The sequence below is a fragment of the Bos mutus genome, chromosome 7 (assembly GCF_027580195.1).
Source record: "Bos mutus isolate GX-2022 chromosome 7, NWIPB_WYAK_1.1, whole genome shotgun sequence".
NCBI classification, from domain to species: domain Eukaryota; kingdom Metazoa; phylum Chordata; class Mammalia; order Artiodactyla; family Bovidae; genus Bos; species Bos mutus.
Window position 1 is genome coordinate 52,374,142 of NC_091623.1, and position 19,141 is coordinate 52,393,282.

At 48.5% G+C, this 19,141-nt stretch overlaps 1 protein-coding gene across 1 annotated transcript in view; it reads left to right on the forward strand.

Moving 5' to 3' along the window:
- CACNA1A (calcium voltage-gated channel subunit alpha1 A) overlaps positions 1–19,141 on the forward strand; it is a 253,453-nt gene that overhangs the window by 193,716 nt on the left and 40,596 nt on the right. The window contains 6 exon segments of the mRNA XM_070373554.1: positions 5,264–5,363; positions 7,237–7,397; positions 10,181–10,318; positions 12,231–12,432; positions 14,627–14,791; positions 18,078–18,188. Coding sequence (XP_070229655.1) covers positions 5,264–5,363; positions 7,237–7,397; positions 10,181–10,318; positions 12,231–12,432; positions 14,627–14,791; positions 18,078–18,188 — 877 coding nt within the window.

Below are 19,141 nucleotides of genomic sequence, written 5' to 3' on the forward strand. Positions count from 1 at the left end.
TGTGTGTGTCCTGCTCCATCCACTGACTGTGTGCCGTGTCCATGCGACCATTAACACACCATTTCATGAGTCACCACACATGACATCACGCTCTGTGCCCATGCATCGGGGTGGCCAACTGACACTTCTCAGCAGCTGGGGGATCGTGGTCCTGCCCTCGCTGCCAAGAGTCCATCTGGCGCTGCCAGTCCTCCCGCAAAGCAGGCCAGCATGGCCGGCAGAGCGCCTGGGTCAAGCCACTCCTGCGTGCTCAGGAGCCCAACTGCAAGGAAGCCGAAGGAGGAAGCCATTTTTTTTATTATCCTCCTCAAAACAGGCCCTACCTTTGAAGGCATTCTTTTGTGTGTGTATAATGAAATGGAAAGAAATAGAAGATTAGAGTGCAAGATACACAAACCTGGGTTTGAAGCTCAGTCTGTCACTTGCTGGCTGTGTGACCCTGGATAAGTCACTTTCCCTCTCTAAGTCTCAGCTGCCTCATCTGGAAAATGGGTGTAATAGTACCACCCTCCCACAAGCAGATGCAGTGACATTCAGAAGACTCCCGTATTACACCTTATGTCATCCATAAGGTTGAGCAGAAATACTGTTGTTGAAACATTTCTCCAGGGACTTCCCTGATGGTCCAGTGGTTAAGACTCCAAGCTTCCACTGCAGGGGGCATGGGAACTATAATCCCACAAGCCATGGATTAATGTTTTTAAAAGTTAAAAAATAAATTTGAGAAAACCTTTCTCAATAATCCAAAAAGGAGAATGTATACCATTCTGTCTGTGCACTAATTCCTAGATACATTAAGCTTTGAGAACCACTGAGGTATCATGATAAGGTAGCAGGAGGGGTAAGAATCCAGTGGGAATATTTGTAGGCATTAAACCATTATATTTTTAGAAATATCACTAATTTCAAAAGAGGGGGGGCAGGTGGGAAATTCTGAAGAGTATCTGTTTGGCAGGGGCACTGTTCTATTAATAATGGCAGTCAAGTTTCTCACACCTTGATCTCCAGTCATGATTGGAGGGTCGTAATAAGACTGAGCCCTGATTCCAAAGATGAGTTGTGCAAGGGGCCACTGCCAGATGCAGAGAGGTTTCCCCAGGCCCACATTTTCCCAAAAGACTCTTGAGAGTCGCCCCTTAATTTCATCCCGAATTGGAACTCCTAGCGGCCTTCTCTCATCTTCATAACTTAGGGGGTAAAGTCAGAGCCACAAATGTGTATCAAACCTCAGCATCCCCAAGGGCTGTTTCAGAGATGAGGATGAATTAAGGGCGACTCAAAGCAGCTGGATTCTTTCCTCTTGCTATGTGAACAGATACTTCCTGTTTATCTGTTTGCTTTATTCCAATACTCATCAAGCGCCCATTCATCCCAGCAGAAATCTATTAGAAAATTAGTTCAAAAACAAACACACAAAAAATTAAAGGCAGTGCTGGGATTCAAACCCAGGTCTCCCCAGCTCCAAAGCTCATCCCCTGCAAGACATTTTAAAGGACTTCTTAGCAGACCAATGGTTAAGACTCCGCGTTTCCAATGCAACTATAGAGTTGCAGGTTCGGTCCCTGATTGGGGAACTAAGATCCCACATGCAGCACAGAGTGGCTGGGGAGGAAAAAAATTAAAAAAAGACATTCTAAAGTCTTCCAGTCCCAGAAACCCTGAAGAAAAGGGTTTTTTCGCCAGCTCTTGGCAGTGACCGTTAGTGGCAAATTTGCCTTCGGTAGTTGATAACTTTCTGGCTGTCCTGCGACTTGAAAATTTGGCTTCCTCGGTGCTGTTTGGCAGTGCCGGGAGCCTGCCAAGGGCAGGGGTCGGAACGGAGGTCTTCCAGATGGAAGGATGGACACCATCCGGAGCCACAGCCTGAGGCGGCCCCTCCCGGTGCCCGGCCGGGCAAGGGCGCGCTCCGGTGTGCGTGCGTGTATGTGCGTGTCCTGTGTTCTTTCTTCTGAGGCCGCTTACGACCTGTCTCTCCCTCCGACGCCACCTCACCAGGAGCAGTACACGGTAAAGTGCCCCTCTCTCTCTCTCTCTCTCGTTCTGTCCTGTTCTCTGTGCCCTGACGCAGCCATGTTGGCTCTGGGCCTGTTTCCGTAGCTTCGTGTCATTGCCACCGTCCTGTCGCTTGCAGTGACTAGAGCCCCTCAGCCTACTCCCCAGGGAGCCTGAGCCTGGAGGCGTCTTGGCCACTGCCTGTCACCATGACCCACCGTTTAGCCCAGTTCTTGGGCGTGGAGGGCGCTCTCCCCATGATCTGAGATCAAGCCGGATGGGTGGTTATCAGGGGAATGAATGTCTAACTTCCCAGGTGGGAGAAGCATGGACATTCCAAACAGTGAGGGCTTGTGCTTTAAGAGGAATAACTCCCCTTCTCCAAGAACATCAACAGTCTCAACAAAGTGATTTGAAAATCTGGTTGTTTTCTGTGAGAATACCTTGATCAAGCCATTCCTGCATGCTCAGGAACCAAACTGCCAGGAACAGTCTCCTTGGTGTCTCAACACAGAGGATTATTTCAGCCTCTCCCAAGGGAGATGTGCCTCCTGGGAGAGAGACATCCCCACAATGGCCATAGAGTACTTTTTAGATGAGTAGATGTGCCCCAGGAGGCGTGTTCGCAAATGTCAGCAGTTTGGTGCATCAAGATTTTAGCCAAATTCAACACTGATGTACGGCAGAAACCAACACAACATTGTAAAGCAGTTATCCTCCAATTAGAAATGAATTTTAAGAAAAGAAAAAAAAATGTTAGCCAGTTCTGCATACAACCTAGATGTCCACTTGCTTGACTTTTTCCCCAGCAACATAGAGTCTAAGCTCTATTGCAGTTTGCTAGAAGACCTTATGTCATCCCCATACAACCAGTATCGTTGACCTCAGATAGAATGGCAACTGCAAAAGTGAATTCAACAGAAGTGAAACGGTCGCATTGCAAGTTGTTGCATTCAAGCTAGGTTCTTTGTTAAAAGGGAGATTAGGGAGTGCTAAAGAGACATTAAGGGAATCCCTGGTGGCTCAGAGATAAAGAATCCGTGTGCCAATGCAGGAGACTCAGGTTTGATCCCTGAGCCAGGAAGGTCTCCTGGAGTAGGAAATGGCAACCCACTGCAGTATTCTTGCCTGGAAAATCCCATGGACAGAGGAGCCTGGCTGGCTACAGTCCATGGGGTTGCAAGGAGTCGGACATGTCTTAGCGACTACACCACCACCAACCGCCAGGGAGGCATTAGACACATATGAACACTTACCAGAGATTTCCTCTCTGACCAAAGCAGAAAGCCTGGAAGATAACTTGAAGAAAACATAGCTGTTTCCCTGTGCGATCCTGTTACTTGTGTCTGTGTTCTGCCTAAAAGCATCTCAGCAACTCTCCTGATGTGTCTCATACTTTGGGGACACAGCTTTGAGATCATAAAGATGACTTCGGTTTAGATAAAGAAAAAAACCGTGCTCAGACTGCTGAATCCTGGAGCATGGCTGTGCCTGACAGGTTAAAGTCCAATTCTCTTTTTCTCTGCAAAGGGAGAGAAAGGAACCCTTAAAAAAAAAAAAAAAAAAAATGATTTTGTACCTGGATAGACAGGCACAGCATGGAGGATGTCTCTGAGGCAGCTCTATTCACGACCCAAGAGGTGACTGTAGGGAGGTGTTTGCTCACTGGTCCCCAAAGAACTCCAATCTGGATGCATTCACATGTGTCCTGAAACTACACACCAGGCACGTGCTGGGGGCGGAGACAAGAACCCAGATTAAAGGGAAAATGAACACGTAGAAGGATAAACCACAGTTCTGCCTTGGGGGCATTTTCTGGCTAAAGCCAGGGCTTCCCAGGTGGCTCAGTGGGAAAGAATCTGCCTGCCAATGAGGGAGATGCAGATTCCGTCCCTGGGTTGGGAAGATCCCCTGGAGAAAGAAATGGCAATCCCACTCCAGTAGTCTTGTCTGGAAAATCCCATGGACAGAGGAGCCTAGTGGGCTACAGTCCGTGGGGTCACAAAGAGTTGAACACAACTGAGCAACTGGGCGTACACACACACACACACACACACACTGTCTAAAGCCAGAGCCAATGACGGAAACAAAAGCGATTCTGAACAAGCACTGGGGTTTGGCAGAACCCAGAGGCAGTCAGCAGAGATTGTGAAGGGACATTTTCCTTGGGCGTTGAAGGCTGCATAGTTCTGTGAATGGAGCAGTGGAGGAAGGGCAGGAACAGAAGCCAGAGCATGTGGCTGGGGTTTGGGGTGTGTCATGATCAATGGGGATGCAAAGGGAAAGGTAAGTTGGACTAGATTTTGAAGAGCCTTGAATGCCAAGTTAAGAGATGGCACTGCGAGGAATTCAGATGCTCCAGAGGGGTTTGGAGCAGGAGAGTGGCATGATTGTTTTGGTCGCTGTGTGCAGAAAAGGTGGAAGACGAGAGAGACTTCGAGTGGGGGGAAGTTGGGAGGTGGATCATGGGGGTCTGACCTAGGATGGTGGCCATGGTAGGAGGGCGATGAGGATGAACATGACTATTGGGTTTCTGCCTTGGGCAGCTGGGTGGGTGGTGAGTTCCATTCATCACAAGCCTTTGATGACCACACCCAGTGCCCTCCTCATTGCAGGGTCGGGTGGGGGGGTTGAATTATGGTTGGCTAAGGGTGTCATGGCATCTACAGTGCTAGGACTCATGCCCAGTAGACCCTGGGCTGGACTTTTACGCAGCTATCTGACAAAAATGAGCTAAGAGACCCTGAAAGAATGAGGCAGTGATTCAACATCAGCATCTGATGTTCCAGTTCTTTTTGCCCCATGGGTTCAGGGAATATTGGGGGAGGGGGGGGAGGAGAGTTCTTGTTTAAATGCCACTTTAAGGACTTTATGGATCCTGTTGGAAATGTGGAGGGGGTGGGGAGGGCATCCCATTTTCTAAAAGCTCAGTAAGACCAGCTCCGAGGAGAGCACACAGGTTAGGGTAGGACCTAACTCCTTCATGCTGGATCTGAGGGCCCCCCGCCCCCATGCAGTTGCTCAGGCCCAGCCCAGCAGTGGAGGGCCCTCAACAACCCCAAGAACCTCAGAAGGCCATCTGCTCACTAACCCTTGTGCCCAGATGTAGCAGGGGAACTGACTGCTCTTCAGCAAGGCAAGGTTATGCCAGGTTTACCCCAGATTCCTAAACCTGGGAGGCTGGGGTCACGTGCGGCTACAGGCCACCCACCACCCAGCCTGACCTTGGCTCCCTCTCTTCCCTTCTCCCCATCCTAACATCCCTCCACAGTGGCAATAGCAAAGGAAAGGACATCAACACGATTAAATCCCTCCGAGTCCTCCGGGTGCTACGACCTCTTAAAACCATCAAGCGGTTGCCAAAGCTCAAGGTGAGATCGGGGTATATGGGAGATCTCCCAGGGTTGCCATGTACAGTTGAGCAGTTTGCACACTGCTCAAGGACACCGCGTTGAAAGGGATGCTGCTACTTTTTGTGTTGGATTTACTTATTACTACAACTTTCCAGTAGATGGCAGTAGAGTGAGTTAATGGAACAAAATCTGTATATTATGGTAATTTTCCATTAGGTGAAATGTCTCATGCAAAGTTGAGGTCCCTTTTCCTAATTCCCATGAAGGCATCATGTGGATAAAACAGGGCATAACCCGAATCTGGGAAGCAGGAAACTAGGTTTCTGGTCCCACATAACCTTAAACTTTTCACCTGCCTATTCTAGGCTCCAATATCTCCTGTTCCAAAACAGCATGAAGCAGCATTTCCCAAACACTTGTCATTTCAAATTTTTAAAAAGGAAAGAAGAAAGGATATGAAGCTTAGTCATTCAAACACCCTGTTTCAATTTATGTTGCACCTGTATTATCTTAATGTTTAAGTCACTTTATTTTTTTTTACTTAAGTGGATTTATTTTAAAAGGACATGCTTGTCAAGTTTCTCAAGTTGGAAAAACCAGAATCCACTGTTCATAGAAGGTAAAATTAAATATCTGTTAAAAAAAAAAAGATAACTATTCTCAAAATCTAGCCCAGAAGAGTTGCCTGACAAAGATTTTGAGTATGGATGCTTGTTCTTTCTTGCTTAAAAAATGAGAAGTATAGGGACTTCCTGGTAGTCCAGTGGTGATGACTCCACACTCCCAACATAGGAGACACAAGGTTCCGTCCCTGGTTGGAGAACTAAGATCCTGCATGTCCTGTTTTGGTGGGCCAAAAACAAAAGAAAACACACAAACCAAAAAAACAAACAAACAAACACCTAAGCATAAAAAGGAAAATTATAAATGTTATTAACACAGCAACAGCTAAGGAAGACTTTCTCCTTCACTCAAAAGGATTGAGAGAATTAGAGAGAGAATAACTTTGCAACCATGCAATCAGTGTTACTTGGTTTGTGGCTCCTGTAAGGACCTAAACGTATTGTCTGATATCACTGGTGGTGGGCTCCTCCCCCATAGTTTGGGAAATAATGATTCGACGCCCCCTTTTTGTTGATGAATTATTCAAAGAGGAAATGTGGCTACCTTCCGGACTTGAAAACCGGCTTGCATTGAAATACGTGGAATCCAGCAGTAGTCGGTTCAGTGGCTCTTCCCGATTTTCTGGGTCACAGCCTGCTTTGAAACCCCCATGAGAACTATGCACTCTGTCCCCCAGGGAAAGCCAATAAAGCTAACATGCGATTGCAGTAGGTTCGATGACCCTTGATGCTAACTTGTAGTTAGAACCCACTGTGATTCATAGCAGAATGGGGCTGGGGGTGGAGGGTGGGGATTGGCAGGATGATGGAAAGATTTCATCTTACTCAAGGCAGAATCTCCAGGGCACGTGGAGTCAACTCACAAATCCAGAGCGCCCCCTAGTGATCGGTGGGCAAAAAAGGAAGAGATCGCACAACTCCAGATGCTGGGAAAGAAGAGTGACCCTGAGGCAGGGACACAAAGAAGGAACTGGGAATGACCTCTCCACTGACGATCTCTGCTCTTGCCCTAAAGAGCCATGAGCTTACCTTGGAGAAGCTCGGAGAAGTGGCCCCCGTTCCCCAGGGGTTAGAATTGGGGGGTTGGGATGCATAAAAACTCAGAACTAGATGCAGCCCCCACACTTACTTCTCAGAACTGCGCGGCGGTGGCTCATGTCCTCCTCTGTAAAATGGGAATCCTGTACTTTGATATTATGAGCTGCTGGAGGTGGAGGCTGGGCCAGCTCCCAGCCTGCTCACACCCACTCTCCCGCCCGATCGACCAGGCCGTGTTTGACTGCGTGGTGAACTCTCTCAAGAATGTCTTCAACATCCTCATCGTCTACATGCTGTTCATGTTCATCTTCGCCGTGGTGGCCGTGCAGCTCTTCAAGGGCAAGTTTTTCCACTGCACAGATGAGTCCAAGGAGTTTGAGAAAGATTGCCGGTGAGTCTTGACTCTTCTAGGCGTCCCCATCAGGGCTGGTGGGTGGGAGGCGATCAGAGGCACCAGTCTCTTTGTAACCACAAGTGGGGATCTGGCTGCTCACTCCTCAAAAGCCAATAAAAATGCAAGGTTGGTTTAGGAAAGTTTGCTTTATTTTGGATGCCAGCAACCGGGGGGTGGTGAGTCCTGTCCAAAGGCCAACTACCCCTTCTCTGCTGACAATCAGTGGGTAAGAACTTTTATAGATGGAAGGAGGGAGCTACATGCAGAAACAGCACAGCCAGCTGTGAGGGTCATCTTCAGATTGGTCACTTAATTGGTCAGCAGCATCTTAATTAAGTACAGTCAACCTTCAGTTCCAGGGTCGGTTTGTTTGCATCTCCTTGAGACCCATTCTCAGAACTGCACGGCAGCTTATGTCTGGCTACAGTCTGGTCATCGTGTAGTTAACGTCTTCCACCTGGGGGGGATTTCAGTATCTGTAAGACAGCTCACAGGATATGGCTCAGGATATTATCTATAGCCCTTGAGAAGGAGCTAAAGGCCCTTGACTCTGCTTAATGACTAAACTGTTATTAATGTAGTCTTCTTTGATTGTTTTCCTTTGCTTCTGCATTTTCTCACCCCTCTGATTAAACTTATTTTTTGGCTGAAATTTTTCCGCAGACAAAAGGCAGGCTGAGGATACGGTAGGAGGGGGACGACCGTAGGGTCCTGTTGCATTTCATCTTGGACCTGGAAACTGAGGGCTTGGGTATTGAGGGCGGCCCGGATCTGCAGCTTGGATCTGCAAGTAGAACATCAGTTGTAGAATAAGAGTCCCTGCCCCATGAGCCCTAAGCTGGTTGCTCAACTTATGAGTTGCCACCTTTGTCAAGTAGGGGATAGCAATACCCATCTAGTTCCTTGTAGGAAACCTTTACAGGCGGATAAATTCAGAATATGTTGAGATTTTTAGAAAAATTGCGAGGCGCATGTCCCACATAGCACCTCACACCTTCAGTTGATTAAAACAGCCTTGTGATCCAATGCAATACTTCTGCTAGGAAACATGCAACTATTTGCACCAAATGGGATAAATAACAAGAACAAAGCCTCACATCCAGCTGGGTCTGGTTTTGTTGCCAAACGCATTAGATCAGAGATGGGCAGACTTTGTCAAGGGCCAGATAGTAGCTATCTTTGACTTTGCATACACCTTCCATGACAACAAATGAAACTCAAAAGCCGCTGCAGACAATAAGTAAAGGAATCAGAATGGCTGTGTGCCAATCAAACTTTGTTTCTGGAAACTGAATTTCTTTTCATTTTTATCTGTCGTGAGTGAATTCTTTTGATTTGGTCTCAACCATTCAGGGCTTCCCTGGTGACTCAGATAAAGAATCCACCTGCAGTGCAGGACACGCAGGTTCGATCCCTGAGTCAGGAAGATCCCCTGGAGAAGGGTATGACTACTCCACTCCAGTATTCTTGCCTGGAGAATCCTGTAGATAGAGGAGCCCGGCGGGCTACAGTCCATGGGGTCACAAAAGAGTCTGCAACTAAAAACAACAGCATTTTAGTGACTTAGCAACTAAAAAACATTTTAAAATGTATACAACCACTGCTTAGCTTACTGGCAACCCAGAGACAAGTCTAGATTTGACCTTCAGGCTGGAATGTGCCAGCTGCCATTAGGGAAAAAATGTTAGGTTTTCAGAGCTTTCTGGATTTTGGAATTGTAGCTCAGAGGTTGTGGACGTGAAATCCCCCCATCTTTGGGTTATCTTCCTGATGGGAAGTTCTAGACTCAGTCCAGGAAAGTGCTGAGCCTCTCACTAACCAAATGCCCAGTCAGTACAGCTTTTGTCACCAGTATAAAGGGTCGTGCACGCGTGCATGCTAAGTCACATCCAACTCTTTGTGACGCTATGAACTGTAGCCCAGCGGGCTCCTCTGTCCATGGGATTCTCCAGGCAAAAATACAGGAGTGGGTTGCCATGCCCTCCTCCAAGGGATCTTCCTGACCCAGGGACTGAACCCACATCTCCTTCAGTTCCTGCTTTGCAGGCAGATTCTCTACTGCTGAGCCACCAGGGATGCCCGTTTTACTATGTGGCAAAGGACTCCCGGCTGTTTTTTTGTTGGCTGAAATTGGAAAGATCCCAGGCATTAGGCTAAGAGTCTGGGGCTAACCTTTGTATCCTACCCTGAGAAGGAGCAGCAGCTGCATACCTTGGTCTGATGAACCGCAAAATGTGCCTTTCTCCTTCCTTGCTCTTAACCACCCCGCAAGCCTGACGCTCCCACCGTTGGGAGTAGAAGTGTTCAAGTTAGAAAAGGATGTGAGTATCTGAGTCCTCTCCCCCTGGACTCAGGCTGTGGCATTCATGGATGTGTCTCCCAGTGGATGCACACACTCCAGGGAGAAACGGGGTGTTGCTGCTTTGCAGGCTGTGGGAGGCAGTGTGGGCTGGTGGCCCCACCCCCCTCCTCCTCCTCCTCCTCCTCTCTCTCTCTCTCTCTGGAGCCAATGATGGGTTTCCCTTTGTTTACTTGTTGTTGTTGCTCAGTCACTAAGTCATCTCTGACTCTTTTGCAACCCCATGGACTGTAGCCCACCAGGCTCCCCTGTCTATGGGATTTCCCAGGCAAGAATACTGGAGTGGGTTGCCTTGCCCTCCTCCAGGGGATCTTCACGACCCGGGGGAGGAACTGAGGTCTGCATTGGTAGGCAGATTCTTTACCACTGAGCCACTGGAGAAACCCCTCCACTTACTAACGGTCCCCATTTTCTGTGGCAGCGGCAAGTACCTCCTCTATGAGAAGAATGAGGTAAAGGCGAGGGATCGAGAGTGGAAGAAGTATGAGTTCCATTATGACAATGTGCTGTGGGCGCTGCTGACCCTCTTCACCGTGTCCACGGGAGAAGGCTGGCCACAGTGAGTGGGCCAGGAGGAGCTCGGAGGGGCGGGGGCCCGGGGGCAAGAGAGAGAAGGGTCTGAGAGTCCGGTGCTGAGACAGGTCTGGGGGAAGGAGAGGTTCATTCCTGGCTTCCGGAAGTGGGGACAATGCAAGATACAAAATGCACTAGAGTGGCAGCCCCCACGTGTGGTTGGGCTTTGAAGGGTGGAGATCCAGCCATCTCTCGGCTCACCTAACCCTTGAGTGTATGCTTCATGCTCCCAGAACAGGCACTGTTTCTGATTTGCAGAAAGGCTGCACGTAGATACACAGGTGGTCACATCCCCTTAAACCTCCAAGACGGGGCTGTGGACTCGACATTCTCCAAGTCAGGACCTATCCATCCCAGACAGGGTTAGGGCTGGGGGGATATGGGTGAGACTAACTCATGCCAAGATTAAAATTGAAGCCCCAGATTTAATTTTTTTAGGTTTTTTTTTTTTTGACCATGCTGCACACAGCATGTGGGATCTTAGTTCCCCAATCAGGGATCAAACCCACACCCCCTGAACTGGAAGTGTGGAATCTTAACCACTGGGACCACCAGGGAAGTCCCCAGGATTTAAATGCTTGATATTTTGTTCATCGTGGGCTTTGGGGCATTTCTTTTGACTTTCTAAAATATTGCAGGAATGAGACTTCCCTGGCAGTTCAGACTTCCCTGCTGGTCCAATCGTTAAGACTTTGCCTTTCAATGCAACAGGTGCAGGTTCGATCCCTGGTTGGGGAGCTAAAAATCGCACATGTCTCAAGGCCAAAAACTGAAAAAACATAAAACATAAGCAATATGGTAACAAATTGAATAAAGGCTTTAAAAATGGTCCACATCAAACAAAAAAAATCTTTTTAAAAAATTGCAGAAAAGACTAGACATTTGGGTAAAATGCTGTTTCCCTTGATTACTGAGGGGTCTGGCACTCCCTGAATTTGTGTCTCAGCAATGCCTCGGGCTCCCCACCCTAGTCCCGGTCCTCCTCCCAGAGGTCTCTGCTGAATCCAAGTTGAAGGTCTGGTAAGTTTGCAGCCTGTGCCTTCAGCATCCTCACCTGCTTCCCTCGCTCACCAAACGCCCTAACCAACACGTGCCTCTCTACTCACCCACACACAGTACCCACACACGTGAGACCGGTGCTTGCCCATTAGACACCTTTGAGTGAATTTTTAGATGCCCCTTTCTCAACAGACATCACTTCCATCTGTCAGAAAAGCATTGCAGTAATACTTAACGATCTCGCTCAAAGAAGGCACTTTAGGGCTCCCTGCAAAAAAAATTGTCATCGTTAACACACGAAGCTGAACGGTGCCACTTAGATGCAGAGCCCTTGAGCAGTGCATGACCTGTGCGACTGTACGGAGCAGCCACGGGTACACTCATTCCCATGTGCAAGCTCTTCACACCTCCTCAGTTCCCACCACCACCTGTGCTTAAATACACAGACACACACACACATCCCTGCCTCCATGACCCCCTACCCACTCCCATACATGACTACAAACCCGTTTTCAAATCCCAACCTGACCCCATCTCAGTGGGCGATCTACACAGCAAGTCACTTTGAATTGCTGAACCTCAGTTTCCTTGTGTGCAACATGGAGCCTGTAATAACCTCCCTGAGAGGGTTACTGGAAAAATAAATAAAAGGTTGAATACCTTTTCTGGCACATAATAAACCCTCGATACAGGGCAGTGTGACAACAATACTGATGTTGTTGTCAACACTCCCCAAAGACAGAAAGTGTTGGGAAGATTATGGCTTCATAAAGCAACCACTGTGACCGCCGTCAGAAACAGTGACTACTCTTCCTTTCTTTTCTGTCTCCTCTTGATACTGTCCTCCATCCCTGTTCCCCTGCCTCACTTTGTCCCGCTCCCCACCCTGGTTCTCACAGGGTCCTCAAGCACTCCGTGGACGCCACCTTCGAGAACCAGGGCCCCAGCCCCGGGTACCGCATGGAGATGTCCATCTTCTACGTCGTCTACTTTGTGGTGTTCCCCTTCTTCTTTGTCAACATCTTTGTGGCCTTGATCATCATCACCTTCCAGGAGCAGGGGGACAAGATGATGGAGGAGTACAGCCTGGAGAAAAATGAGGTACCACGTTCCAGTTGCATCCCCATTTAAAAGCTGACATCCCACCACTCACACACACACAGACACACACAGAGGAACCAGCTTCTGGGGGCATCTGGGGAGGGCACAGCAGCATTCTCCAAGCAGCAGCCACTCTGCCTGAAGGGTAGCTCTTCTTGGGGTTCCCAGAAGAAAGAGGGGTTGTGTGTGTATCAGTCAGTTTGGACTAGGTTGTGATGCAGTAACAAGCATCCTGAAAATCTCAGTGCCAGACATGCACAAACGGATTGGACTGCATATCCAGGCTTCCTGTCGTCTTTGTTCTGGTTCCCCTCTGAGAAACTTCAGATTAAAAAAGAGAACAGCAAAACACGTGTCACATCTCACATTTCATCAGCCAGAGCGAGTCTCATGTCCATATCTGATTTCAGTGGGGGCAAAGAAGTACAGTCTCTCCCAGAGAGGGGTGGAGAACATGAACGAAAGAAAATCCAGTCCACCAGGGAGTATAATCATGACTGTTTGCCCTTCTAGAATCATCCAAGCTAGGAAGAGGACCTAGAATGCATTCTTCCTCTGCTTCTTTGGCCCTTAAGACTAAATAATCATTATTCTTCCCTGTCTGCCTCCCTCAAAAAGAAAGAGAAGCTAAACATTTGGTAAGAAGGAGTGGTTAGGCTTCACAACATGGATGGACCTAGAGATTATCACACCAAGCGAAATAAGTCAGAAAGAGAAAGACAAATACCATATGATACCACTTGTAAGTGAAATCTAAACCTCAACACAAATGAACCTGTCTACAAAACAGAAACAGATCCACAGACAGACAGAACAGACTTGTCATGTGTGGGGGGTGGGGGAGTGGAGGGAAGGACTGAGAGTTTGGAATTAGCAGAAGCAAACTATATAGAATGGATAAAAAACAAAGTCCTATCATATAGCACAGGAAACTATACTCCACATCCTGTGATAAGCCATAATGGAAAAGAACATGAAAAGAATGTTGGCGGTGGTTTAGAGGTTAAATCGTGTCTAACTCTCGTGACCCCAGAGACTGTTGCCGGCCAGGCTTTTCTGTCCACGGGATTTCTCAGGCAAGGATACTGAAGTGTGTTGCCATTTCCTTCTCCAGGGGATCTTCCTGGCTCAGGGATCGAACCAGGGCCTCCTGAATTGCAGGCAGATTCTTTACTGACTGAGCCACCAAGGAAGCCCATGAAAAAAATATGTATATGTATAACTGAGTCATTTTGCTGTGCAGCAGAAATGAATACAATGTTGTAACTCAATTATACTTCAATAACAATTTTTTAAGAGAAGAAAGAATGGTTAGGCTTTTAACCATTCAGACTCTGGTTGAAATTTGAGATTCACCCACTTGGTAGCTTTGCCACCCTAGGCAAGTGGCTTAACCTCTCTGAGCCTTTACTTTCCTCATCTGCAAAGGGGGCTACTGACAGTACCCACTGATCATGTTTGCGGAGGGGATTCAATGGGCCGAGATCCAACCAATCCATTCTGAAGGAGATCAGCCCTGGGATTTCTTTGGAAGGAATGATGCTAAAGCTGAAACTCCAGTACTTTGGCCACCTCATGCGAAGAGTTGACTCATTGGAAAAGACTCTGATGCTGGGAGGGATTGGGGGCAGGAGGAGAAGGGGACGACAGAGGATGAGATGACTGGATGGCATCACTGACTCGATGGACGTTGAGTCTGAGTGAACTCCGGGAGTTGGTGATGGACAGGGAGGCCTGGCGTTCTTCGACTCATGGGGTTGCAAAGTCGGACATGACTGAGCGACTGAACTGAACTGAACTTCTCAATGAGCCGTGAAAGTGAAAGTGAAGTCGCTCAGTCGTGTCCGACTCTTTGCAACCCCATAGACTGTAGCCTACCAGCCTCCTCTGTCCATGGGATTTTCCAGGCAGAGAGTACTGGAGTGGGTTGCCATTTCCTTCTCCAAGGGATCTTCCCGACCCAGGGCTCGAACCCGGGTCTCCCACATTGTGGACAGACGCTTTACCGTCTGAGCCACCAAGGAGCCGTAGCTGTCGGGAAAAGAAAGCATTCATAATAAGTTTATGGGAAACGGGAGAGGGTAAGAGAGGCAGACATCTGGGCAAATGTGCGGGAGAGCTGTGTTGGGTGAGTTGAGGGGCGCTCACCTCGCTCCTGCCTCCGGCCCTCACGCCACCGGGCTCTCTCCCACAGAGGGCCTGCATCGACTTCGCCATCAGCGCCAAACCCCTGACCCGGCACATGCCGCAGAACAAGCAGAGTTTCCAGTACCGCATGTGGCAGTTCGTGGTGTCCCCGCCTTTCGAGTACACCATCATGGCCATGATCGCCCTCAACACCATCGTGCTCATGATGAAGGTGAGCCCTCCTCCCCGCGCGTGGCTTAACCACGCCCCCTGCTCCCCGCCCCACACACCCGTCCTCCCCTAGCAAGATGGCACCCACTAGAAGTTTCCCAGACAGACCGCACTCTGTTACCACCAAGCCCTTGTTCCTGCTGTTCCCTCTGCCTGTCACACGATTCCCAGCACTCCATCTGGCCAGCCCCTTCCGGCTGCCCCTGCAGAGCCCTTCCTCTGGTAAGCCTTCCCTGGTCTCCCAGGACCATATGAAGTCTTAGCAAGCATCCTATTTGATTTTTTTTTTTTAATATTTATTTATTTGGCTGTTGCACATCTTAGTTGCAGCATATGGGATCTTTAGTTGCAGCACAGTATCTCTTAATTTTGCATGTGAGATCTAGTTCCCTGACCAGGGATCGAACCTGGCACCCACTACTCTGGGAGCTCGGAGTCTTAGCCTCTGGACTACCAGGGAAGTCCCACCCTATCTGTTACCGCACGTGTCACAATATCAGTATTGGGTTGTCTGACAATCTGCCACCCACCTGTCTCAAGGGGCTGAGACAAGTCCTGATCACCGCTACATTCCAGGGGTTCAGAGAGGCCCTGACTCCAAGGGAACAAGAGCCCCCTGATAAATGTGTGATGAATGAAATGAGGAGGAAAGGGCAGGTAAGGACCTTGTAACCCTTAGAGCCAAGGAGCCTCTTCAGAGTGAAATGTCAGGACCTTTGACCCTGTGCTTTGGAGACCAGAGGTCTGAATTTGAGCCCAGCTCTACCGTTTAATTCACCACTGAACCTTGAGCTAGTGACCAGTGGCATGAGACGCACTGGTCATCTCCAAAGCCCCTGGTTTCCCTGTCAATGAAATGAGAATTATTTAAAAAATAGCACCTTCCATACGCCTGGTGGGGATTAGGGTTGAATGAGAAAATTCCTGCAAAGACATTAGCACATTTCTAGATTCTTAAAAACACTCTATAAATTTAGCTGTTGATTTTTTTAAACTCATGTTTTCTATTTTTGACTGTGCTGGGTCTTCATTGCTGCGCACAGGCTTTCTCTAGTGGCAGCAAGTGGAGGCTACTCTTCACTGCGGCACGTGGGCTTCTCACTGCAGTGGCTTCTCTTATTGGGGAGCACAGGCTCTAGGCATATGGGCTTCAGTAGTTGCAGCTAGCAGACCCACTCTAGTGCGTGGGTTCAGTAGTTGTAGCTAATGGGCTTAGTGGCTTCTCGGCATGTGGAATCTTCCCAGACCAGGGATTGAACCCATGTCCCCAGCATTGGCAGGGGGACTCCCATCCACTGCACCACCAGGGAAGTCCTAACTATTGATTTTGTTTGAATAGGCAAAAAAGCAGTGCCTGGTGTCACCTGAAAACTCATCTCTGCAAGCAAGTGCTTTTATCTTTCCATTGTTAAGATCATAAACACTTGTAAACAAACAAAAGACAGAAGGATAGAACAGCACAGCCCTTCTCAGCCCGCTCCCAGATCATCTGGGCATCTTGTTAAAATGCAGATTCCTCTTCAGAAGGGCCGGGTGGGCCTGGGACTCTGCATTTCTAACCAGTATCCCAGTGACGCTGATGCTCCAGGTCCCTGGACCACATCCTGATTATCCAGGCTCCTGTAAACACCCAGTCTCCATCCTCAGGGGCACCCATACAGAACTGCTCTGTTTGCTTCACTTACTTTTTTTCACGTTTTTTCAATTGAGTTGAAATTCACATAACACAATTCCCATTTCAAAGTGTACTGTTGTGTTTATTACATTCATCGTGTTTGCAACCACCACCCCAATTTCCAGAACACTTCCATCACTCCAAAAGGAAGCCCATCCCCATTAGCACTCATTCCCCATGCCCCTTCCCCCAGTCCCTGGCAACCACTCATCCACTTTCTGTCTCTATGGATGTACCTATTCTGGATATTTCATCTATTTTTTTAAGTACTTTAAATGATAGCACGCTATTTCACCCTTAAATTCTTCGGTATGCATTTCTGAAAAATCAGAACATTTTCCCACATGTTCTTATACTTGACAAGATTAGTGTTAACACCAGAAGATCCATATTGAGTTGTCCCCAAAATGTCTTTTACAGTGAGTTGTTGAGCCAAGATCTAAGTGGCTACACATGGTCTCCAATTTTTTTGTCTTTTAAATTTGTCTTCTGCCCCTCCACCCCCCGACCATTCCATGCCCCCCCCCATTATTAAGTTTCTAAGGAAACCAGATGAATTAAATGAAAACTGTCTCACCTCTGGGTGCATTGGTTTCCTCCATCTTCCGGATTTCCTGTAACCTGGTGATAGTGAAAAGACAGTGAAAGTGTTAGTCGCTCAGTTGTGTCCAACTCTTTGCAACCCCACGGACTGTAGCCCGCCAGGCTCCTCAGTCCATGAAATCCTCCAGGCAAGAAGGCTGGAGCAGGTTGCCAATTCCTACTCCAGGGGATCTTCCCAACCCAGGGACCAAACCCGGGTCTCCTGCATTGCAGGCAGATTCTTCACCATCTGAGCCACCAGGGGAGCCTTTACATGCAACCTGGTAGATAGGTGTAAAGGTTATGGATTCCATATGAAAGTGAAAGTCGCTCAGTCGTGTCTGACTCTTGAAACCCCGTGGACTGTAGCCCTCCAGGCTCTTCTGTCCATGGAATTCTCCAGGCAAGAATACTGGAGTGGGTTGCCATTTCCTTCTCCAGGGGATCTTCCCAACCCCAGGATCGAACTCCAGTTTCCAGCATCACAGACAGATTCTTTACCATCTGAGCCACCATAGATTCCATATGCCACAGGGCAGCTAAGCCCTCAAGCCACAGCCATTGACCCCACGTGCCCTAGAGTCCATGTTTTGCAACAAGAGAAGCCACCACAATGAAAAACCCACACGCCACAACTAGAGAAAGTCCAAGCAGCAGCCAAGACTCAGCGTAGCCATAAATAAGTAAATAAAAGTTTTGAAAATTACAAAGAAGATGCTGTAGACATCCTCCTGCATCACAAGGAGCCCCATCCGGCCAGGCTGTCCCAGGACTGTTCCAGGATCTTGGCTGTTAAGTAAGACAGGGCTCAAGAAAGGAATTTTTGCTTTGATGTGAAAAGATGAGCTGAGCCAGTGAAGAGCTGGGCTGCAGCTCAGGCTGGCTCCACAGAACATCAAGAGGGAAGCCAAGTGTCCCAGCCCCGCCTGCCCTGAGGAAAAGACAGCCATGAAGCCACCCCCGCACCCCTACATGTGTTCCCCAATACCATGCCCACTGACCCCACCTCTCTCCCTCCTTTCTCATCTAGTTCTACGGGGCCTCTGTTGCTTATGAGAATGCTCTGAGAGTATTCAACATCGTCTTCACCTCCCTCTTCTCACTGGAATGTGTGCTCAAAGTCATGGCTTTTGGGATTCTGGTAAGTCCGGCCATGGGGCTAGAGCTGTGGGTTAAGGGAGAGCCCAGAGGAGTGCTGGGTGCTGGCAGTGGTCTCCTCACCTGGCCCCTCTGCCCCCAACCCCAGTGGTGACTTGAGCGTCCCTCCAGTGCACACAGATCCCATATGCTTAGGTGTTCTCATACTTCCCAAGTAACACCAAACTCTGTGCATCTTATTAAATGATGTGATGAGAGAGGGTAATTATGATTTTGGAGATAAGGAAACGGAGATCCAGACAAGCCGAGTCCATAGTATTCAAACTGTTCTAGCCACAATCTGCAGTAAGAAATACGCTTTGCAATGGAGCCCAATACACAGAAGTACATGCATGCATGCATCCTAAGTCGCTTCAGTCGTGCCCGACTCTTTGCAACCCCTGGACAGTAGCCTGCCAGGCTCCTCTGTCGGTGGGACTCTCCAGGCAGGATAATGGAGTGGGTTGTCATGCCCTCCTCCAGGGGATCTTCCCGACCCAGGGATGGAACCCACATCTCTTATGTCTCCTGCATTAGCAGGTGGGCTGTTTACCACTAGCACCATCTGGGAAGCCCACACAGAAGTGCAGACAACCGAAATGAAATTTTCTCAGAATCCATCTCTCCCGTTAGAATATACCCTATACTCTGAGGTTGTCTATTTTCTTGATTCCATGTTCGCACCCCACCCCCTTTTTTTATTTGCCGGTCCCACAGCATATGGGATCTTAGTTCCTCAGCCAGGGATGGAACCTCCACCCCCTGCAGTGGAAGCACAGAGTCTTAACCACTGTCCTGCCAGGAAAGTACTGCCCCCTCCTTTTTATAATGTAATTCATGACCCACTAACAAGTGCAAGTGGCCTTAACCTGAGGTCTGTTGACTCCCAAAGGGATCTGTGGATAGGGGACAGATTTCTGTGAGGGGACCCATGAAATGAGATGTGAAAAAATTACA